The sequence below is a fragment of the Petaurus breviceps genome, unplaced genomic scaffold (assembly GCF_028583685.1).
Source record: "Petaurus breviceps papuanus isolate PSGF00001 unplaced genomic scaffold, PetGlider_PUasm1.0 545, whole genome shotgun sequence".
Lineage (NCBI taxonomy): Eukaryota > Metazoa > Chordata > Mammalia > Diprotodontia > Petauridae > Petaurus > Petaurus breviceps.
This window is the reverse complement of record NW_027186366.1, coordinates 716,554-739,804: the sequence shown is the minus strand read 5'-3', so window position 1 is coordinate 739,804 and position 23,251 is coordinate 716,554. Positions and strand designations below refer to the sequence as shown.

The 23,251-nt window shown below is 50.6% G+C and overlaps 2 protein-coding genes across 3 annotated transcripts in view; both read right to left on the bottom strand.

Moving 5' to 3' along the window:
• The window catches only part of RABGGTB (Rab geranylgeranyltransferase subunit beta), a 36,390-nt gene extending 14,208 nt beyond the window's left edge, over positions 1-22,182 (bottom strand). The window contains exon 1 of one of the 2 annotated variants that reach the window (XM_069102217.1): positions 22,166-22,182. The gene's annotated coding sequence lies outside the window, so the exon portion shown is untranslated. The remainder of the gene's footprint in view (positions 1-22,165) is intronic. The other variant, XM_069102216.1, reaches the window with a different exon arrangement.
• ACADM (acyl-CoA dehydrogenase medium chain) lies at positions 1,754-22,053 on the bottom strand. Its single transcript, XM_069102212.1, has 8 exons — positions 21,876-22,053; positions 20,848-20,928; positions 11,832-11,962; positions 11,235-11,343; positions 8,956-9,096; positions 7,646-7,741; positions 5,915-6,163; positions 1,754-3,104 (listed from the first exon to the last, which is right to left on the bottom strand). Exons 1-8 carry the CDS (start codon positions 22,029-22,031, stop codon positions 3,033-3,035), a joined length of 1,035 nt encoding a protein of 344 aa, XP_068958313.1. The 5' UTR covers positions 22,032-22,053; the 3' UTR covers positions 1,754-3,032.
• Positions 22,183-23,251: the final 1,069 nt, after the last annotated feature.

The following is a 23,251-nucleotide window of genomic DNA, read 5'->3' as shown; positions in this document are numbered from 1 at the left end:
TGTGTGTGTGTGTGTGTGTGTGTATGTGTAGTAAGCAGGCATCTCCAGTGTGGCAGCCAGACACTGGATTGTGTGTCTGTCTCTCCCTCCCACCATTCACATACACACTCTCTCCCCCCCACCCCCTTCCCCACTCTTTCTCCGACCCTTCCCTCTTGCCTTGCTCAGATGCCGTTTTGTGTCCTGCTTTTGGCCTGGCCTGGGCAGCACCAATGTCTAGGGGAGGCCTCCAGGGCCACCTCTCACTATTGAAAATCTGGGCATCTGGGCTCCCTGCTCATTGCTCAGCAGGAGCCTGATGTGGGGAAGTCTCCTCCCTTAGAGAGGGCATTGGAAGAGCCAGGCTTTCAGAGGGATCAGACTGGGTCAGGGCTCCCTTCAGGATGACCACAAGGAAGAACACCCATCATCAAGCCCTGCCCCAACAAATCTAAACACAAAACTTACACAGTATACTGAGAAGGAGGAAGGCCCAAACAGAAAAACCATTATTGTCTTGTCTTTAAAAACTAGCATGTCCTTGGCCTATTCTTAGAGACCCTGATTTCGGTCTCCCCCAGAGTCAGCTTTTTGGGGCATTGACTCTGACCAGGGCTGCTGTTCAAAGTGCAGGACTGACCTAGTGTGAGGTGCACAGCTCCTGCAAGCTTCTGTGACTGTCGGAGGCTCAAAGGCCCAATTGTCCGGGACTCTCTTCATTGGTGGAGACTGATTCCTGAACCCTTGGGTCGGCCTGAGCAGGGTACAGCAGACAAGACCCCTTCCAGCCTCTCTTCAGGCCGACGCAGACAGAAGCCGCCACTTCCTTCACCTCCCTTTTTCTGACAGTGGCACTAGAGACCTAAAGAATTTCCCACTGGGTGACACTGAGCCATCTCCCTCCCAGTGAAGCAGCACAGTGGGGCAGGAGGGGCAGAGTTCTAATCCAGCTCAGACACTTGGCACCTAGGATCCTGGCCGAGACACTTCACTTCTTTCTGCCTCAGTTTCCTCAGCTGTAAGGAGGATGATGGTCCCCACCTCCTAGGTTACTGTAGGGCACCCGACAGAGGTCTGTAAATGTGCATTGTAATTACGACCTCAGGGTCTAAGAAGTTTGGCTCATTCAACTGGCAGAACTAGGTCCGCCAGTATAAATACCTTCAAACTTTCCAGAGCCCCCTGTGCCACGGCCCCATCCATGGCCACCACAATGTCCCAGGCCCTGGAGAGTTTTGTGGCAGCCCCAGGCTCCTCCTGGGGCCAAGCTCCTTCCTCCCCTGGCACCTGCCTATGCACAGGGCCATCTGGGGAGTTGACAGAGGAGCTCTTGGAGCTGCGCTGATCATTTTGGAACCCAGAACCCTCCGAAGGCCAACTGACTTTGTCACGTTCTCAGATGTTCCCAAGGTCATACTTGGAGTGTCTCCAAATAGTTCCTGCTTTGTTAGAGGCCTTCCTCTATGGAGGGAGGCATATCAGTGCTGATTTCTACACTGTATAGCTCAATTTCATGCATCTTAAAAAATGGCCAAGGCAGCACCATCCTTTAAAAATCCTACTGTGTGTTCTTCAAGTATCATCACATACATTCTCACTTGGTTTATAGTCTTATACACACTGATGTCCAATATTTGTAACCTTTGAGTGCTGACAAACACATAAAAAATAATTTAGCTATTTCACACCTGAATTTGTATTTTAAAATGAGATGAGCTGGCCTGTAATTTTTAATTAAAAGAAATTAATTTAGATATGAAAACCCTGCATGAAAAATGTTTGCAAACATTTTATTTTGGTAATTTATTACAAGATTATCCAATATTTTGTGTTATATTTTGCATTATAAATATGACACTTCGTGAATTTTGGTTCCTGCATTATTTCATGACATTTACATATTCAGAGACAATGTCTAGCAGACCAGTTTAATAAATAAAATGGCTTGTATCTTTCACAGATAGACTTATTAAATCCAAAATCAAAACAAATGCACTGACAGATCAACTTTTGTCTTTAAATACATACTCATATGAATTAAGGTCAGAAAATATATCCAGAGTATTAATACACTGTCAACTGTCCATTAGAGAGATTAAGTTCCCTATAAAAATAGGTGCAGAGTCTTACTTTGTGTACAGAAGTTATGAAGCGACCAACATAGTCTCATACATAACTTTAGTTAGCTTTCTTTACCTCTCCCTACCCCCCAAAAAAGGGCAAGTGAGAAACTGGTTCGGCACTGAGTCAGATTTCCTCCTGGCTCTAGGTACTGGCATACTGGGTGCCACAGATAGAATTCCTGTGGCCAGGTTGATGGCAGGCCCCGTTCCAATTATGGCTAACAGAGACAAATAGCAGCTCCCGGGGAACTGGACGGTGTCTAATGGACATGGGTGGATTGTTTACTAGTATCACGTAATCATGCTTTTCCTGCTTTGCCAATCTGACCGCACCTCGGAATCTCAGTGAGCAGGGTAAGCCTTGCTACCTGAGAAATAGGCAGAAAGAAACGTGAGGTCTCTCTTTTTTTTTTTAAAGCAATCAGGGTTAAGTAACTTGCTCAAGGTTACACGGCCAGTTATTTCTGGGTGGGTGCTAAGTGTCTGAGCCTGGGATTAGATCCCCAGGTCATCCTGACACTGGGGCCAGTGCTCTTACTCACTGAGCCACCTGCCCGCCCCAGTGAGAAGTCTTAATGTTGATGAGATCACCTTCCCTCATTTCAAAGTTTATGCAGTCTGCTGCTAGACATATGAGTTTTCATCGTCTGTATTGCAGTTTTTAAAATGACTATTTTTTCATATAATAAACACTATTTCCTTGATGCTTTATAATAATACAAGTGCTGTTGAAAGAATACACAAATATTTTAATAATGCCGAAACTTTCTAGTTAAGCAAAAGCATAAAACTACCATTATAGTCTCTTAGGGTTGAAGAAATAACTTTTCTAGTTTTTTTCATTTCACCAGCCAATCCATCCAAGTCTTTTCCCTGGTCTGTCATCTCCTGCAGTTGCTGAGTTGAGGGGGCCACAGACCAGGCCGCTCCTCAATTCTTGTATTTGTTGAGGTGTTCTCGAGCTATGATCAGCCTTTGGATCTGAGCTGTCCCTTCGTAGATCTGGAAGACAGTCAAGAATATTTGTGATCACATTAGTGACTCTGCAGGCGGGGTTCCTATTTCATGAAATGTCACTTTCCCATTTTGTGAACCACAATATGGTAAGTGGATACTAAGGCCACTGCAGAAGACTATTTCAAGTACGCACTTTCTGTCTGCTGGGCTGTTTGGAGCCAAACTGAGCCAGCCTAAAACCAAACTGGGAGCTTCCGCATTAATGCCGACCTCTGAGGAGCAATCTCCAGGCAGCACCTAAGGACTGCTAGGAAATGCTTTCTGTAAAAACTCAAACATCATTTCGATGTTCTCAGATCTATGGGGTGGAGTGCTCAAAAACCCAAACAAAGGGTCTGCATGAAAACAAAGTGTCTGTTCTTGACATTGGGACATAAGGAGGATCGCCAAGCTGACTTGAGTTTTCATGGAAGAAAAATTTGAAGCTACCAATACTGTCCCTTGGGGACAGTGACTCACAGCAGCCCCTTCATGTGGCCGGAAGGAGGGAAGAGAGTCAAGAGCGCGGCTTCCAGTCTCGTCGCTGCCGCCAGACTGTCTGTGACTCGCTCCACAGAGGGCGGTGCCCCCTTCTCCAGCTCCAGACTCAGCCAACATTTATCAAGGACATTGTGTGTCAGGGGCGGTGGGGGAAGAGAGCCTGCAGAAAAGCTAGAGATGAGGAACAGAGAGAAGGCACTGGAATGAAGAGGGGATGGGACAAGTTCCTGTAGGAGGGACTGCCGCTGGGAGGGAGTGAGGTCCAAGCGTGGGGGACAGCCAGAAAGTGAATGCCACCAGACTGAAGAGTATGCAGTGGGGAGGGTGAGAAGGCTAGAAAGGGAGGAACCCCAAAGCAGCATCTTGCATTTGGTTCTGGAGGCAATGGGGAGCCACTGGGGAGAGACAGAGGCAGGCAGACCCCCGCAATGGGCGCTGCAGTCGTCCAGGTATGGGTGATGAGTGCATGTCAGGTCAGAGACAGCCTCAGAAACATGTTGTAAAGGGGAAATCGACAGGCCTTGGTGCCATGCTGGATTTGGAATCCAGGCTTTCTCCAGCCTGGGAGCCTGAGAGACTGGGTGGAGGGTGGTGGCTTTCAGAGGGAAAGGAGGAGGGGGTCCCCCCCCCCCCGTGATTCTGAGTGGAACTCTATACCTGCTCTTCTGTGCCAAACTGGCCCTTGTGAATGAACAGGCCCATCTCCCCAGGCACTGCTGGCTCCCCTTCCCCTTGACCACTGTTTCTGCTATCTCAGACCTGGCATCCAGAGCCATCTGGGCTGTGCGGAGTCTCAACCCACAGCCCCAGTCTCCAGCCTAAGCTGGTGGCCAGGAGGCCCAAGGACACCAAACAGGGGGCTTTGCAGGGACCACAGTATGAAGGGTCGTTTCCATGGCACAAGGCTTGGGGGCCAAATGTTCTTTCTTATCTCCAAACCTGTGTCCTTGTCTAGACATGATGGGGTTGGACTAGATGCTGGTCTATGGCCCTGCGAGGCCATGCTCATTATTTTTCAGAATTAGGTGGTATCTTCCCAAATACACAACATACAGGAAAATACCCAGCATGCATATTGCTCTGAGGGCTGCCAGGGACACCATGGTGCATAGAGCGCTGGGCCTGGCATCAGGAAGACTCATGTTCATGAGTGCTGATCTGGCCTCAGACTCTTAGCAGCTGTGTGACCCTGGGCAAGTCACTTCACCCTGTTTGCCTCAGTTTCCTCATCTGTCAAATGAGCTGGAGAAGGAAATGGCCAAGAAAACCCCACTGGGGTCATGGAGAGTCGGAGTCAGACATGACGGAAATGACTGAACAATATAACTTAAGGCCTAGGTGTGGAAGATTCACAGAAAATATCAGGTGCCGATGAATAACAACGATGCCATTCACATACTGCTCTGCAGCCGGGCCTGGGTCACTACCAGGGATGAAGGTGAACCTTGCCCCTTGTTCTGGGCCATTCACACACACCCGCACCAAGTCCTGGGTGAGGCTCTGGGGCCTGTGCCCGATCCTGAGACTGCAGCGTCCCCAGTGACTTTGCCTCAGTGTTCTCAGGAGCTGGCCCCCCAGGACTCACTTTCCGTGGTGGTTACTCCTGGGGACGTGTCAAAGCTCCAAATGCTAAAGCAGAAGTGGCCCAGGTCGGCTCTTTGTCCAACAAGCCCCATGCTTAAAGCAATTGGGGTTAAGTAACTTGCTCAAGGTTACACGGCTAGTTTGTGTGTGTGTGTGTGTGTGTGTGTGTGTGTGTGTGTGAAGTGTCTGAGGCTGGAACCCAACTCAGGTCCTCTGACTCCAGGCCGGCGCTCTTACTCACTGTGCCACCTAGCTGCCCCACGAGCAATACTTTTAATTAATTTAAATTAAATAAATTTAAATTTAATTAATTTAAAATATGATATTTAATTCTTTTTTTTTTTTTTTTAAAGCAATCGGGGTTAAGTAACTTGCTCAAGGTTACACAGCCAGTTATTTCTGGGTGTGGTGCTGAGTATCTGAGCCCAGATTTGATCCAGGTCATCCCAACACTGGAGCTGGTGCTCTTACTCGCTGAGCCACCTGGCTGCCCCTAAGCAATTGGGGTTAAGTAACTTTCTCAAGGTTACACAGCCAGGTGTTTCTGGGTGGGTGCTAAGTGTCTGAGCCCGGGATTCGATCTCCAGGTCGTTCTGACACTGGAGCAGGTGCTCTTACTCGCTGTGCTACCTGGCCGCCCCATGATATTTAATTCTTAAACAACATGAAATGTATTTGTCAATTTGATAGATTTTTACTCTAAAACAATGTTAAATTAAAAAAAAACTTACCTGGAAAATTTTGGCATCTCTCATTAGCTTTTCTACTGGGTATTCACTATTAAATCCATTGCCTCCAAAAATCTGCACGGCGTCGCTGGCCAGCTGGTTGGCAATGTCGCCAGCAAACGCCTTGGCAATGGAAGCGTGATAGGTATTGCGACGCCCTAGATCAACTTCCCACGCGGCTCGTTGGTAAGCCAGTCTGGCCAGTTCCACCTTCATCGCCATTTCCGCCAGCATAAAGGACACTGCCTGGTGCTGAGGTTAGCAGGGACAAAAAGGAGCACAAGAGACGTTATTTGTCGAAATCATTTTGAGATACAACACAGATGACAAAAATACTAATTCACCCTTTTTTCTGACTACAAGCCACTAGGCATGAATTTGATTTCTGCCAAAATTATAAAACACTTTAAAATTGTAGATGTAACCACCACTAGCTGCTAAATACTCAAACATACAGCAAGAGAAAAGACCACATGCCAAACTGTGGTTCCCAACTACTCGTTACAGTCTCCCCAAAGCAGGGTGATGCCGGTTCTCTCTGCTCCTCTCCTCATCAGGCACCCTCAGGGCCAGTCCTGAGGTCAGGCACACTCAGGGCCCAGCTGTCTGAGGACAGGCCTTCTCAGCTTTGGGGCCCTGTGCAGGCAGCTGTGCCCTTGTTTGGGGATCTTCTCGTTACCTGCTGGGTCATGGAGCACCTGGCCTTCTTGGCTTTTGCTTCCACTAACTCCTCCTTCTTCTCTGAACCCTCAACATTCACTATTTCTTACCAGCCCCCCCCCCCTTTCAATATTCTGATAATTGGATGAGTCACCATTGGCCGAGTCCTTCCCCCACAACAGGGCTCGACTTTGTGTCCAATGGGCTGGCTCCTCTACCCAGCTGCGGGGCCTCTGGGACAAAAAAGGATGACGGCTGATTCCCAGTGGGCCAGACCACCCCCATGGGGCTCTCTAGAAGGGTGGGCTCACGGCCATTGGCCTTCCTGTCCCTAGCACCTGTGGCAGGTGTTGGCAACAGGCAGTGGTGACCAAGGCTTGTTAATTTGCAATGGTGAGCTTGAGCGGGCAGTCACACCCTTTATGTTAATCCCTCTGCAATGGTACTCTACCGAATATTATGGGTTATAGATTTTAAATGCAACTTGTGTTAAAGTTCTGCTTTGTTGTGAATAAGTCTGCCTTCCTCAAACTGAGAATCGAGAGAAAGAGATGCCCATTTTCCTTTGTTCACCTCGGCTCTGCAGACAGAGGATCAGTCCCTCTACCAGAAGACATCAGGTGCAGCAGTTACACTGACTTTTTTAGGATTAGCTCTAGTATGAAAATGTCAGACCCACTTCCCCAGGACCTCATGACCTGTCTAAAAGATGAAGCAAATACAAACAAACAGGTACAAGGAATGCAAGAGGCAAACAATTTTAGTAAGGTCTCATCTTTTCACAGCTCTTCAGCTCATTTACATATGGGGGAAACCCTGAGCCTCTTAAGAGCATTTGTTTTCCTGAGGACAGTTCAATGCGGTGGCCTGTGGTCATTCTAGGGTATGACCCAGATGACCTCTGACTGACCCAAGGTTAAAGGCCTTTCTGAGAGCTCCTGTCACTGCTAAAAACCAATCTTCCTGAGCAGCTGGAGGACGTATTAAGACCCTCTCAAGGAGGGGGAGTCCCAGCTCTACCCCTGAGCCTCTCTTCTCTGATTCCCAAAGCCTTTAGTCGCTTTCTGGCACTACCTCCACAAGGGGCTTTCCAAAGGTCTTCCTCTCCATGGCATACTTGGTAGCTTCATACAAAGCTCTCTGCGCAAGCCCAACAGCACCCGCAGAGACCTGAAATTGTGATAGAACACCAAAGAAAGGCATCATTTTAAAAAGCTGCTCAATACCCTCTGATCCAGCAATACCACTTCGAGGACTGTATCCCAAAGAGATAAAAAAAAAAAAAGGGAAAAAGGACCTACATGTGCAAAAATATCTATAGCAGACCTTTTCATGGTGGCAAAAAATTGTAAGTGGAGGTAATGCCCATCAGTTGGGGAATGGCTGAACAAACTGTGGTCAATGAATGTAATGGAACTCTACGCAGGCCAACTTCAGAAAAACAGGGAAAGACCTGCAGTGCAAACTGATGCGAAGTGAAATGAGCAGAACCAGGAAAACACTGTGCACAGTATCACCGTCACCAGTGTGTGATGACCAGCTATGAATGACTCCGGTCTTGTCAGCAACACGGTGATCCAGGACAAGCACAAGAAACATCTCCATCCAGACAAGGAGCGATGGGGGCCGAATGCAGGCCCGAGCAGACTGTTCACTTACTTTAATTTCCGTGGCTTTTTGTTTCTTTTGGCCTGTTTCTTCTTTCACAACTGTGATTAATAAGGAAATATTTCACATAATTGCACATATATAACCTCTAACAAACTGCCTACCATTTTGGGAGGAGGGGAGGCAAGGGATGGAGAAAATTTGGAACTCAAAATCTTGTAACAGTGAAAAAAATTGTCTTGACATATAAATGGGGGAAAATAGTATTTAAAAAATAAAATTACAAGCTGCTCACGGGGTGACCTGCTTGGCCCCCAGCAGCCTGAAGATGGAGATGCCTCTTTGTAGGAGGCTGCCCCCTGGGCCTCTCCACTGTCCAGGCTGGGGCTGGGGGAGGTTTCGGAAGCTGAAGAAAGACAGAAGTCAGCCCTCCAGTAGCATTACTGACTCATTTCAGAAAGCAGGCCTCAAGGAAAAGCTCCTCCTTCCTAATGAAAAACAAAGGAGAAAGCTTCAGGGAGGAGGCAGCCTCTCAGGGACTCCGAATGAGCAGGCAGAGAATGCCTCTTCACTGAGACCAGAGATTGGTCCTCTCAGTGCTGCCATTCCTCATTCCCATCGCTGCACTTTAGAATCAGCAGAGCACAGCCATGTTCAGGGAAAGGATAAGAGTGAATGGAGATGGCCGGAACGGAGCCAGGGCCAACTGAAGACATCCCAGGAGCTGAAAGCACAACCGGGCGGCACCAACAAAGCCGAGCCTCACGTTTCCTTACCATAGGTCTGGTCTTATCGAAAGTGCTCATCGCGATTTTGAAGCCGCTGCCTTCCCCAATGAGGACGTTCTCTTTGGGCACGACCACGTCTTCAAAGACAATCCCTCTGGTGTCTGAGCATCTCTGGCCCATGTTCATCTCCTGAAAAGGACATTGACAACCAAAGACATTTGCTGAGGAATGGCTTTGAAACTATTTTCTTTACATACATTTTTTAATGGAGAAAACTCTAGGAAAAGAACTATAGGTTAATAATTTAATGCTTGCTCAAAAATAGGGTATTGCTAAATAGATTTTTGAGGAACAGCAAATATCCTGGAGGAGAGAGTACCAATCTCAAGTGATCAGGAGAGCCTCAAACAATGGGTCTGGTTTAACAGGAGCCAATGGAAAGTCATACCTCAGTTAACAATGACAAGAGTTCAGGGCGGCTAGGTGATGCAGTGAATACAGCACCAGCCCTGAAGTAAGGAGGACCTGAGTCCAAATCCAGCCTCAGAAACTTAACACAAAACTAGCCGTGTGACCTTGGGCAAGTCACTTATCCCCAATTGCCTTACCTTCCCCCCTCCAAAAAGCCTAAAATAAAATAAAATAAAATAAAAAACAATGACAAGAGTTCACAAAGGATGTGGCTCTGGAAGGTAGCCTGTAGGACACATGGCCCTTGGCTTCCGGGGTCCCTTCCTCTCTGGCTCCTCCCATACATCTACCTTTTCACACTGGCCATTCCCTGAGCCTTGAATGATCTCCCTCCCAGCCCCCCACTCGGAGAATCCCTTGGCTTCTCTGAAGACTCAGCTTAGGCCAATTCCTCATGAGAGCCCTTCCTGATCCCTCCTGAGGTTTTCTATCATGGATAGGCTCATTTAGCTGTTGTCTCCCCCATCAGAAAGGACGCTGTGGGGCCAGGGCAGGGACCATTTGCCTTTTCTCTATCTCCCCAGTGCGATTTAGGCGCTGCCACAAAGAAGCACCTAGTCAATGCTTGGTGAGTGATGACTGCCCTTGTCAGCCCATGTCTAGAAAACTGAGTCTTGCCATGGTAGCACCTTTTTGGGTACGCAGCACCAAGCGGGTGAGCTAACAACCAGACTGCCTGAAAGCCTGATGGAGGTGACGTCTGAGGACTCAGGATCAGTTTCAGATTTCAGGGTGGGGAAGATGATCTCGAGAGGGCAAAACGACCAAAGGGGCCTGGAGAGACACCAGCATCTGTCCATCTATTTGCCTGCCTTCTCACCTGCAAATTCCTTGCCCAGGATTCAGTGGTGTTCTGGGTGAGAGGGAAGACACTGGCAGTCTTGCAGTCAGTTTTCAATGGTAAATTCCACCTCACTGACTGAGTTTAGGAAATCCACAAGCCCTTTGGGCGTACAGCTGGAAGTCTTCTCCGCCCCCCAGGCATCTCCTATGCTTAGGTATAACAGCTAGATAATACTGTTCAACAATCCTGGGATTAGAAACCCCGGAACAAGGCATAACACAGGGAGAGGTGTGCTCCCCAAAGGCATGCCCTGAGAGGACTGAAGAGGGGCTCCCTACCGATATGCCATACCTCAGGGGCTCTGCTGGCTGCCTCTGCCCCCATCCACACTTTCAGAAAACTGGGCTTCCAGCAACACAGGCATCAGAGCAAGGGGAAGGAGGAAGCTGAATGGGCCCCTCTTGGAGCTCAGTGCTCTGTCGGAGGTCTGAAGCTGCTCCTGGGACAAACAGCTTCTCTTTTCAGAGGCTCCGATTCTATTAGCTATGACTGAGAATGAGGGACCATCCAGTCGCAGAAAACCCCAACTGCAGGTGACCATGATGGGCGGGTGTTCTGGGCACTGAAAGGGGCTGAGAGACCACACACTGGGGATGTGTATTTGGAGAGAGAGGAAGCAGTCAGGGAGCTGTGGGAAGGGAAGTGGCTGGACAGCAAACTTTGCACTAACAAACAAGATGGGGGCTTCAGTGCCCTGAGGAGATGCTCCAAGGAAGACTAATGGGAAGACACAGGCAAGAACTGCATAGGATAAGAGGGCCTGAGTAGGCCACAGTCTGGGCCCACACTTAGGAGAGATCCCAGATTTATCCCACTAAGTGCTGGGGAACTAGAATGTGGTCTGGGGGCAAGGGGGACAACCATTATATGCTGGGGTAGAGACCATTCTGTTTACCAATACAAGACTTCTCTTCATTTCAACCTAAGACAATCCATGACAGTCAAATGCCTTATTTATTCTGAAAAAGAAGACATTTGTGCTACTAGCTGTAGACAGACATCTGCGTTTTACCTTTCTTCCAATCTGGACTCCTGGGGTGTCTGCCTCAACAATAAATGCAGTAAAGGCCTTACTAGCAGGGGCCTTGGGATCAGAGTCAGTCCGAGCCAAAAGAAAATACCTAGAAGAAATCAGGAGTCATCAGTTTGGGGCAGCAGCCAGCGGGCGAAGGCTGACCTGAACATGGCAGAGGGGGACACTGGACATCACTGCTGCTTAGATCTTGTGGGATTCTTTCTTCAAGCGGCTTTTTGAGTGTGTATGTGTGTGTGTGTGTGTGTGTGTGTGTCAGTGAGTGTTTGAGTGAGTGTCTGTGTGCGTGGTGCGTGTGTGTGTCAGTGAGTTTGGGTTTGTGTCAGTGAGTGTGTATGTGCACAAGACTGAACATGTTTCCCCAATTCAATGTGAGAGCATCTGATAAACGCTTGATTGTTTAAATCTCTTTCCAGAGGAACAAAACCCAAATCCTTGTGGCTTCTTCGCCTTGGGACGGTCAGTTCTGAGCCACAGTAACAGATCGGGTCACCTTTCTCAGGCTATGAACTTGTGACAAGTTCAGGTAACAGTGAAAGAGGGAGAGCAAGGGAGCAGGCGTCTCCACGAACCCACCAGTTGGCTTTGCCTCCATTGGTTATCCACATCTTCTGGCCGTTAATGACATACTCATTGCCCTTCTTCTCTGCTCTGGTCTGTAAAGCAGCCACATCGGAACCTGCCCCGGGCTCTGTTACGCAGTAAGCCTGGAAAACAAACACATGACAATCGGGAATCCTACAAGCGCTACAGAAGGAACGCACTCCGTCCTTCTAATCAGGATCTCAGATGGGCCTAAAAACCCCCATTGGTGACATCGACTGTAAATGTTCCAAGGAACTCCTGAATCAAAGCCACATAAAAACCTTGTCAAACAGGCCCAACGTGGCACCTGCCCAGCCCCTGCAGGGCCGGCATGCTTTCTCTTTTCAGAGGGACACTCATTTCTGGGTCCACCTGTCTCTAGGGTAGACTCATCTTGCTAAGATGCCCGTGTCAGTGGAGATGGCAGTTATATGAAGACTGAGCCAAGCACCCCCTTACTTTGCATCCATTGGCATCTCCAGCATTGTGGCCCATAGGCAGAGGGGTCTCTTCCTGGCAGACCCTCTCTTTCATCAACACAGAAATGTAGTATGGTGTCAAAGGCCCCCCCAAATCCATCAGACACCGATCCTCGGGCCCCTTGTAGGTGCCCCTGTTCCCCCGTAACTCTGTCACCGTCTGCTGGCCTTCAGCCCTATCCGCTATCCAGGTGCAGAGCCCCAGCCTTTAGAGTGGGAAGGAACCTCAGCAGATGCTACTTCAAAAGCCAGGGTTACCTTCATGTGGCCTTTGTGGAAACACTCCCAGGCATGACAAGATGTGATGGCCAGGCTCCCCAGGAATGATGTTCCTCATTTCTTTGGGTCCCTGGTTTCTAAAAAAGAGGACGTCTGCCCTTCTCCACCCCGGGGGGTTCTCTCCCATCGCCCTTATTCTTTCAACCATTCCTGGCAGCAATAGGCCATCCATCACATTGGCCACTTTTTCCAGTAACAGAAGGCAGTGTGTGTGGGCCAGCTAACTTCAGTTCACGAAGGAAAAGTTGGGTTCCCTCCCACTGCTCTGCCTGTCATGGGTATAGACTCCCTGCTGGTCATCTCTGTTTCATCATATTCGCCAAAAAGGCAAAAACGAGTGAAGCAGTGGAGAGCGTCTGCCTTCCTCTTGGTCTGAGCGATCGTCATCCTGTCCATGCCAGGCGGGGGGCGGCCTCTCCTCTGGCCCCTTTGTGTCAGCCTGACAGCCTCAGCTCCTTCTGGGCCTTGGTACTCTCTCACACCTAGTTCAGAGACTCCCACCACACTCTTCGATTTGTCCCTTGTTCCCTGGCCTCACATCCATCTTCTGGGAGTTTCCTTTTAAAATCTGAGTTACTGGGGAGTTCCCTGTGCACTGGTCTTTTTCAATTTGGAACCACACAAATAAAAAAAGATCCAAATCACTACTAATTAGATAGATGAATGCAATTTAAAGCAGTTCAGAGATTCTACCTCATGTCCAGCAAAGATGACAAATGTTGGAGGTGTGGGGAAGCAGGTATTGGGGTGCTGCTGGCAGCCCTGTGAATGGGTGCAACCATTCTGCAAAAGGCAATCTGGACTTTGACACAAAGAAGCGTGTGTCCTTTGTCTGAGCTAGCTTACTGCTGCGCCTCCACTCAAAGGGACAAAAGAAAGGGAAAAGAAACTTTCTGTACAAAAACACAGCTCTTTGTGTGGGGCCAAAACCTCGAAAACTCAAAGCTGGAAGAAGCCATGGCAGAAAATGTGGAGTAAGGTTTTTCCCAAAGATACAGCGAGACTTCTACAAACCCAGGTTCTCTCTGAGGGGATCAGATGAGATCTCTGTAAGGCATTGGCAGCACAGAGCTTGGCACTGTCATGGCTTCAGCTTCCCCTAGAATGACCATGGCTCTGGCCTGCCCTATTAGGCTCACACCCCTCTTGGGGCCCCAGGCAGCCCTCTCTGCTGGTTCTCCTGCTCACTCCGTCTGTCTCTACTACAGCCCCGTCCTTTACCCACCAAGGCTTCCTCTCTGGCCCTCTCCTCTTCCTTCCTCACCCTCCTTCTGTGGGTCTGATGATCTTATTTTATACCGTTTCCCACATCTCTCTCCCTTGAACTCCAGGCCTGACTCCCACCATCTGCTAGGAAGGTTTCCATCTAGGCATCTCAGACTTGGTACATTCAGAACAGAACTTGAACTTCTTCCTGAAGCCCATCCACCCTTCAGACTTTCTCTTTCTGTCATGAACACTACCAGATGCCCAGATTTGCAATTGTCAAGTAACCCTGGACTCTCCTTCCCTGTAAGCTCCAATATTCAGTCTCTGTCCTGCTGCCAGAAGGTCTGACCATTGCGATCTTTCTCTTCCTCAAGAAGTTTTGGTCACTCGCTGGGCTTCTGGGATAAAACACAAATTCTGGTGCTGGGCATCAAGATCTCTGTCCCTGTGATCACGTTATTCACCTGGGCAGTCTACATTCCCAGCACACTGCCCTTTTGCCAAGTCCCTTCTCCAAACCCTGAGCGCTCAGCTAGGCCGGAGGCACCTCCTCCTCCACGGGCCCACTGACCACATCAGCTGCTACAGCTCGCATTTCCTGCCGGTGTTTTCTATAGAGGCAGTTGCATTTATACATGTGCTCCCCCGCCCCCCACATACACACACAGCAGAGTGCAAGCTCCTTGAGGGGAGGGCCTCACTGACATGCTATCTTTGAATCTCCCCACACCCGCACACACACTTGTTGCACAAACACCTGCCTCACTGATCCACACTGAATGTCTCCAGGGGGTAGCAGTCATCCGTTCCTTTCTTTCCACTCTCACAGCCGGCCCTCTTCATCTGGGACTGCAGCAACCACTTCCTAATCAGTCTCCCAGTTTCCACAGCTGCCCAGTGAATCTTCCCAAGAAAAAGTCCAACAAGCCGCTCCTGGGCTTAGAAATCTGGACTACCCCCGGGGACATTAATAGCAGCCTTTAAGGAGCTCAAAGCTCATCAGCCCCCAATCCTGTGAGGTTTTTACAGATGAGAAAACTACAGATCAGAGCTAAGCAGTCCAGGTTGGCTGGAACCAAGAGAGAGTGGAGGAGCTGCTGGCTCTCCAGCTTCAGGGGCTGGCTGGACATAGGCAGTGGACAGTAATTTGAGGCCAGGCAAGAGCCTTGAGTGAGAAGCGACTTGGGAAGCTCCATGCTTCTGGCCACAGGAAGGACGATGGGCTGGAGAGGGGAGGGCCGGTGTTGGAAAGATGAGTGAAGAGGCTCCTGGAAAAGTCCAGGAGCTCCTGGGTGCTGGCCATGTGCCTGGGAAAACAACTTGGAAACAGATGAGCTGCAGAGGTGAGGAGAAGGGCTCCGAGCTAGTAAACCCCTTTGGGTTTACTAGAAAGATGGAGAAATGTGGGGAGAGGGGTATGGAGAGGCTAAGGAGCTCTTCTGGACATGCTGAGGCTCAGAAGAGGGCCAGACAGGCCCATCTGTCAGGCATCTGGAGAGAAGAACTGCAGCCATGGGAGTGGGGCATTAGGGGCAACCCTGGGTGATGGAAAGGAGGAAGAAAATGAATTGGGAAGAGAGCTGGGGCAGCAGGGGGAGGTCCAAGCAGGGGTGGAATAACTGCTGAACAGAAAGGATTCTAAATGTGCCTGGATTGTTCCGAGAGGACGACTTTACAATTCTTGAGACCAAAAGTGGAAAAGCTAAGATGACAGCTGCATGCAGGCCCTCCCCATTATGCCAGCGGCAGATGAGATGTCAGGAGAAGCCCTCACTAAGAGTCCCCAGGAATCCTGCAGCGTGGAGTGGAAGGCTCAGAGGCAATCACTGAGCCTGCTGGTCCACAGTCAATGCTAACCCAGCACAGCTTCATTATTTGAGTACGGCCTGGAGAGAAGGCTGGCCCATCACGGGCAATCAGCGTCCTGCCTTGGTACCTTCCAGGTACTCCAAGAAGCCGCAGAATGCTTCCTGCCAACAGCAGCAGCTGCCCTCCAGGAGCTCTGGCACAACGTGGACAAAGGTCACACTGGCCAAGAAGGCCAGGCACGGCTGCCCTGTGTCCTGGCAGGGGAGACTCTCCTCTCCAAAGAATTGCCCCATTTTCTGTCCTCATCAGCTCTGAGATGTTCCATGTAACTGAACTTTAAAAAATAAACTTGCACTCATAACCTAACATACATTGAATTGTGATCATTTTAACGGAAATCTTCCTAAGAGGCCAGAGGGCACCTCAGGGGACCATTCCGAGAAGCTGCTGAAGGACATCGGGATGTGCGCTGATGCCGACCCACCTTCTTAGCTGATGGAGCCGAACATCCAAGTAAACAACTAACCTTGCCCTAGAAGACCCAGCACACGTGGCTCCCAGGACAGCGGCTGCCGCTTCGGAGGAGCAGGATGCCCATTCCTGGGAGGGCCCGCAGCCCAGGGGGCCCCAAGCTGCCTCTAGCGGTCATTCCCAGCAAAGGCAGGCTGTCCAATCCCTAAACTCCCCAAGGCAGGACAGTTCTGGCCCCCAGAAAGCATTTTCATCCCTTTCAATAAAGGCTCTATCAGGCATGGGGCGTCTCTAAGGCTGTTCTTGTTAGTAAACACAGCGCCCCAGACAATCATCTCTAGGCCAGACACCTGATTCCAACAAGACAACATGGCAGCCAGGTGCTGCCCCACAAAGCAGAGCCGGGGAAGAAGCAACCCAAGCCCACATGTCAGTAAAGTCGCAGGGGTGGTCCTGACACTGGCCAGCCTCTCTCCTCCTAATCTGATGATGGCTGGGGGCCACAATCCGTAGCCCTGGGCCCTCCCCCCCAATCTCCCACCTCTTCCTAGAGCCCAGGTGCTTCTCTACCCCAAGTCTCTTCCATCCTTAGAACCCCCAACCTCGGCAGACCTGCCACCCGAGCTCGCCTCTTCCCCCAGGCCTCCTTCCCCTTGCTGTTCACACCCCGTTTCTTGCAGTCATGCCTTTGTCTATGCCCCCCTTTGTTTCCAGCACCCAAATAGAAGGGGTTCTGGGGGAGCACCTCCTGGGCCTAAGGCAGGAGACCTCTTGTCTGGACAGCCGAATCAGTGTTCCTTGAATTACTCCAATGCCAGCCCTGCCCCTGGCCCACCAGGACAACCCTCTCCTCCCTCCAATCTGTTTTTTGACCTTGTCACTCAAGTCACTGCAAGGTGTGATGGTCATTCCTCAGTCCACATGCTTCCTGGCCCCACTGGTTCCTTACTGCCAAGCCCCTGAAGTCTGCTCCCCGCCCCTCCCCCCCCCCAGCAGCTGAAGGGACTTTTCTGAAGCCAAGATCTGCCTGTGCCTCTGGGGTCCCATGCACACTCCTCTGCTCAGCTCTTAATACTTTGCCCCTTGCCCTCATCGGCGTCCCAGGACCCTCATATGAAACACCTCTCCTCCCCCACTTCCCCACCCTCCCCCACTCTGCCATCCGGCCAAATTGGCCTTTCCTCCATCTCTAACGCCAGGCTCAGCATCTCTGCCTGCCACCACGCCCAGAGCGCCATCTCTTCCTTCAGTAAGTGCACAGCACCCTCACCCCCTCTGCTTGTGTGCTCCCTCACCTCCAAGTACCTGGCCTTCCTAAAAAGAGGTCCTCCCATCCAACGAGGAGCTTGTGGGCAGGGACAGCTTGGCTCCCCGGTCTTTTGTGTCTCCAGCACCTAGTGCTGGGCCCAGTATACAGCAGGGCCTTAATAAATGGCTGCTGGATTGAGCTGGGAAACATCATCATATAGTCATATGTCATATAAGTCATATAGGCCCTGCCACTGCAACAGCTCCCAAAGCTTCCAGAGCATGAGAAATGACTACTAGGGAGACAAGCCCAGAAGCTGAGAGCTGAGAGGCCCCTTGGTGGGGACACTCGAACCCTGCATCTCTGCAGCACAGAGAGTGCTGGACCTGGAAGCAGGAAGATCCGAGTTCAAATCCAGCCTCAGATCCTTCTTACCGGGTGAGCCTGGACGAGCTGTTTAACTGCCGTCTGCCTCAGTTTCCTCATCTGTAAAATGGGGATTAACAACAGCAGCTCCTCTCTCCCAAGGCCCTGTACAGACGGTGGCTACCACTGCTACAGATACTACCACACCTACTTTTGCAGTGTCGCCCCCTGCCCTAGGCCCAGGAGGTGCCCCCCCAGAACCCCTTCTACTTGGGTGCCCCAAGGCGGGGGTCACAGATGAATGCGTGACCACAAGAAATGGGGCATGAACAGCAAGGGGAAGGAGGCCTGGCGGAACTCAAAAACCCACAGGAAGAGGGGCATGGAGGGACGTCTGACCCTGAACGCCTAGCCGCCTAAGAGGAAGCTGAGCTCCAGAGGAAGGTGGGGGCTGCCCTGGCAGGCAACCAGGGAGGGGCTTGGGAGGCCTCCAGGGATGCTGAGGAGAATGTGACCAAGACTCTATTTCACAGGGAATTCAGGAAGACAGCCTATCCAGCCAGGGCACGTAACCCAAACTCAATTACGAGCATGTGAATGGACGGTCAGGCTCAGTCACTAGGCTGGCTGAGGGAATTTAAATTTTAGCAGAAGCTAGAAATAACCATAAGGGCTCAATGACAATGTCCAGCTGTGGGAGCCGCCAAGAGTGAGAGCAGGGGCGTGGGAAGCTGCTGTCCACCAAGGAATCTGAGAATCAGGCTAAGAAAGACGAAATCAAAGTCTAGGTCTGTCCACCAAAGCAGTTAGGCTGGACTAAAGCCGGGCTGTTCTAAGTGACAGCCACAAAAGGCACAGCTCCATCTCGAGGGCACCTGCGAGGTGGCAGATGGGATCTCTCTGGATGCCCACCACAACCCGAGGAGATGGGCACCACCAGGATCCCTGCGTTAGAGATAAGGAAACTCAGGCAAGCAGCGCCATCATGTCCAAGGTTGTCCAGCTAGCAAGTGTCCAAGGCCCTAGCTGAACTCAGATCCTGCTGCCCTAGGCCCTGTCTCCTGTCCCCTGTGCTAATTAATATCTAACCCTAGAGCCCATGAAGTTTTTCATTCTAAAATCCTAAATAAATTACAAGTCCATATCTGATCAAATATTTTATAGGCAAAATTTCAAATTGTCAAGCAATCAAGATAGGATTGTGCCCCTGCAAAGTCTGGGGACAGACAAGATATAGCAGCAGGAAGGTGATTCAAGCCCTTAAAAGGACCCCCAAGGCCCAGGGGTCTTCTGACTTCTTCAGATGAACAACTTTCAGCTTCTGGCTCCTCCCCAGGACTCATCCAAGACCCAGAACATGAAACACTGCCCCCCTGACCCCCGCCAAGAATTGATTAGACAATTATAGGCTTCCCCTCCCAGCCCCAACAAGGACATTTTCCTTCCATAAAGCCATATTCTAATTCAGAAGGCAAATTGTCAGGACTTGTACGTGTATCTGCTGCAGATCAGGATGGCTTGGAACAGGAATGAAAGGTTCCTTCCCAAAGCCCCCATCATTCACACTGCCCTCAGGGGCTCCCATCTGTAACTACACCCCCCCCCACTTCATTTGGCAGGATTTGCATTTTGGAACACCAGAGTAGGCCCCGGGCACTGGGGAACCACACAGCGTCCAGAGGAGGCAGCCTGGAGGGGAAGGCCCTGAAGGAAGTAGGATGGCTTAGCTCAAAGGAGAGTGGGGAGCTGTCACATATGGGCAGAAAGCCCCAGATGTGAGCAACAGAAACTGCATAAGGAAGCCCCTAGCCCTTCCCCAGCCCCAGGGGAAGGTGGAGTGGGCAGAGGTGAGGGGACAGCCCCTGGGGCAGAGGGACAGCCTGGCAGCCACCAGGGTCCTTTCAGCCCTCAGCTTCTGTGACACTGTCAATGATTAAGCTGCTTCACTCCAGGCTACTCTTATCACCATTCAGGCAATTTGATTCACAAACATTCGGGAGAGATTGGTCAAACAGGCTGTGGGCCCACAAAGACAAAAAGGTGTGGGCTTTTGAGGAGTTGACCTCGCCTAAGGAAATACAGACCCAAAGTGTATGCACAAAGGGCACCAAGGATTTTAGAGGGGGAGGCTGAATGCCCCAGGGGGAACATTTAGGAAAGGCACCTGGGAGGGCATGGGCACATGGGGGCTTTGGGGACACTAGCCCCTTCAGAGCGGCCAAGCAAGGAAGCATGGAGAGGGGACTGGGAGGAGATCAGAGGTGGAGTCCAAAGCTTACCAGATCAGAGCCCAGTTCACCGTGTGTGTGTGTGTGTGTGTGTGTGTGTGTGTCTGTCTGTCTGTCTGTGTGTGTCTGTGTGTCTACATGTGCGTTTGTGTTTGTGTGTCTGTGAGGTCTGTGTGTGCGCATGTGTGGTGTGTGTCTGTGTGTGTGTGCATCTGTCTGTGTGTCTGTGTGTGTGCATACATACTTGCTGGGGGAAGGAGGCTTAATGCAGTCCTCCCTAATCCCACCAGTGTTCTGGCTCTCAACAGCTTTAAGGACATTTTATGCCAGTACGGTTCAGTGCCGAGAGAAGACCTTGTTCAAGTCCTGACTCTAGAGTCACTGGACCCCTCAGTTCTCTGGGTGATTCTCTCTGCCTCAGTTAGCTGCTCCACTGCTAAAGGAGGGTGGGAATGAGCACCTTGGGAGGCATCCTAGAGGAGCCCCAGGCCAGGGGCCAAACCCTAATTCTGATGCTTCTCAGTGATGGGTCAGTGGGCCAGTGATGGGATGGAGACTAGAGGCCCTCTATGGCCCCGTTCGGCTTCATGGTCAGCATAATGTCACCAAGTATCAAGATTTTTGATCAATGGATAGCTTTCCATGTCTGAATAAAGTATGAATCCCTTGTTCCAATGCCATACCACACACAGACACAAGTTAACCCCAAGTTCCAAACATACAAATACTATTTCTGAGGCAAGGAGCCCGAGGCGGCCAGCAATGCCTGTGTCTGCCTTGTGCCTGTGGGGCTACACCTGGCTTTCTGAGTGTTTGCAAGAAGGCAGGGCCCTCGGCAGAGGCTTGCTTTGTCGCTCACACTGCCATCCCCACAGCTGCTGCTGCCCTGGGAAGGCCCCCAGGCAGGGGTTACTCACACACATCAAGGGCTGCTCAGTCATCCGCCCCAGATACTTCTTCTGTTGATGTTCATTTCCTGCAAGGATCACAGGCATTTGCTATGGAAGAAAAAGACCACGTGTCATTAAATAGCCAACACAGAGATGATGGTTCAAGCCCAAAGTATAACTGGCCATGTCCCCGGGGAGCTCCCAGAAGGTCCATGCCATCTCTGGAGGCCAAGTCACCAGAAAACTCATCCCGGAATCGTTCTGAAGGTCATCTGACACTGTGACTAGCACCTCCTGCTGAATCCTGTAGAAAACTGCTCTAAGGGGAGGGGCTTGTGTAATTGAGGAAGGCTTGAGCGTGACTGATGGTCAGCAAGTTCTTGGCACCATTTCCTGCACTGGCGACAATTAGCCATATGGCCACTGGACTCCCCAGGCCGGCATTTCATAAAAATGGCCAACGTCACAGTAAAGCCCCCCCGCCCTAGGAGGCCACCTTTTCTCATGGAGAGGGGGCTGGGCAGCAGAGTGAGGGCACACGCTGGCCAAAAAGCGCACCCAACCAAGCTGCTACATGTAGTATGGATGCCCTGGGTCAGGTGGCGCATCCCAAGAGGTGCCCAGAGAGAAGCAGTCTTGTAGGATACACCAGGATGCCCAGAAGCAGGTTAATTTCTCAGCTCTAAATATCACAAGCTGAGTTCAAACCTGTCTATAAAGCTAGAATATTTTAAGTGAAGGTATGCAATTAAAAAACCCCACTGGATCATAAGAGATTAAGGGAGTCTAAACTTCCAGCAGGCCAAGCTCTATTAGACGCTATGATATAAATCACAAAGTGAGTTTATAATCCCTGTGATCTAAGAACATCTTTTCCCCATAAATACAGATCTACAACTTTGGAATATGCCAATGGGAAAAGAGGAAGGCACAAACATAACTCAACTGACCCCAAACTATCCAGTGTAATCTCAAGAGCTTCAGCCAATACCAGGGCAGGCTCTTCCCCCCCCCCAGACCCCCCAACATGTGATGGAGTCACAAGGGTAACTTACTCCCAAAGAATTTCCTTCAATGGCGGTCTGAACACCAGTGCATCCAAATGCCAATTCTTCAGAAATTAGGCAAGTATCAAAAACCCCAAGGCCAAGGCCACCTGGTAACATCGGAGATAGAAATATAGCACACCATGCCAGGGGTGCTGGCTGCATCTCTGCTAATATGGGTTCTGATAAGTAATGACTGCCAGTGAAGATTATGTTTGCAGAATCAGCTTTCAAAAGAGGTGGGGCCCTGGCAGAGCCTAGGTGGGAGGCAAGTGGGACAAAGGTCACCATAGGCTCCTCCCCATGTACCAGATCCAGGCCAGCCTGGCCACCTACAGAGCTAAGGCCATGAGGTAAGGCTCAAGCCCAACGCTGAGCAGCTTTTCCAGGGTACATGTGTCTCAGAGATGGGGCTCTGTGAGGCTTACCAACCTCACAGGGCTGGTGACCACAATTCAGACCCAGAGGGGTGGGGGAGCAGAGAATCCCAAAATCTAACAAGAAGCCTCTTACCAGCAACATGGCTGGGCCTCAGCTTCCTCAGCTTTAAATGGGATCACAGAGGCAGGGTCTCCAAGGTGCAGGGGAAGCCTTACAGGGCCCTGGGAATGGTCCCAAGGAGATGTGGGAGGACCAAAGGGGCCTGAGGGCAAGCCCTTTCTCATGGCCAAGTGTTCCATCCATGCTGAGCTTCGAGGGCTTGACACTAGCCCAGGGAAGAGCCCAGTGGAGGCAGGACCAGATTCAAAGCTCCCAGTGCTCTCTAGAAGGCCTGGTTGCCTCAGTCACCCACGGGGCAAACTGTCTTCCTGTAGATGAAAACTCATTCCAAAATCACAGCTAACAAGAAGTGACAAGGCCCTAAATGCATAAATCCCATTCAATATCTCAGTCTCACTGGCCCCTGACCCCCCTCTCACACCTCCCCTACCACCACATGCATTGTGTCCTTGTATCCAAGAGAGAGGAAGCAGGCTCTCTCTCTGTCAGGCCCGGGCCATTCCCTAAGACTCAGGGTGGCAGAGGCTTTCCTCAACGGGAGGAACCATCACAAACTTGGTCAGCACTGCAACCCGAAGACAACATGTGTCTGTAACCATGTGAGGACTTCAGAGTCAAGTGTAGGTAACTCTGTCTTTGGACCTCTGACCTGGCCTTGCCCTGGGACCCTGTTATCAAACTCCTACTCCCAAGCTTCCTTGTGACATGGAGAACAGCCTGCTTCTTGAAGGTTCTCCCCGCTGGCTGGGTCCACACTACAATGGTTGAAGCCTTTGATTATAACCAAGTGTTTCTGTTGCCTGAGGACCACTTGAGGAAAGATCAGGGTTGGGGGGGGGTGGCTTATTACTAGGGTGGTCTCTGGGAGATTTACTTTCTGACCA

Coding starts and splice junctions, on each gene's coding strand:
- ACADM (XM_069102212.1), bottom strand. CDS start 22,031: ATGCAGCCAGCACCCCTGGCATGGTGTGCTATATTTCTATCTCCGATG. Junction 20,929..21,875: donor TTGAAGGAAATTCTTTGGGA/GTAAGTTACCCT, acceptor TTTCTTCCATAG/CAAATGCCTGTGATCCTTGC. Junction 3,105..5,914: donor GAGATGCCAAAATTTTCCAG/GTAAGTTTTTTT, acceptor ACTGTCTTCCAG/ATCTACGAAGGGACAGCTCA.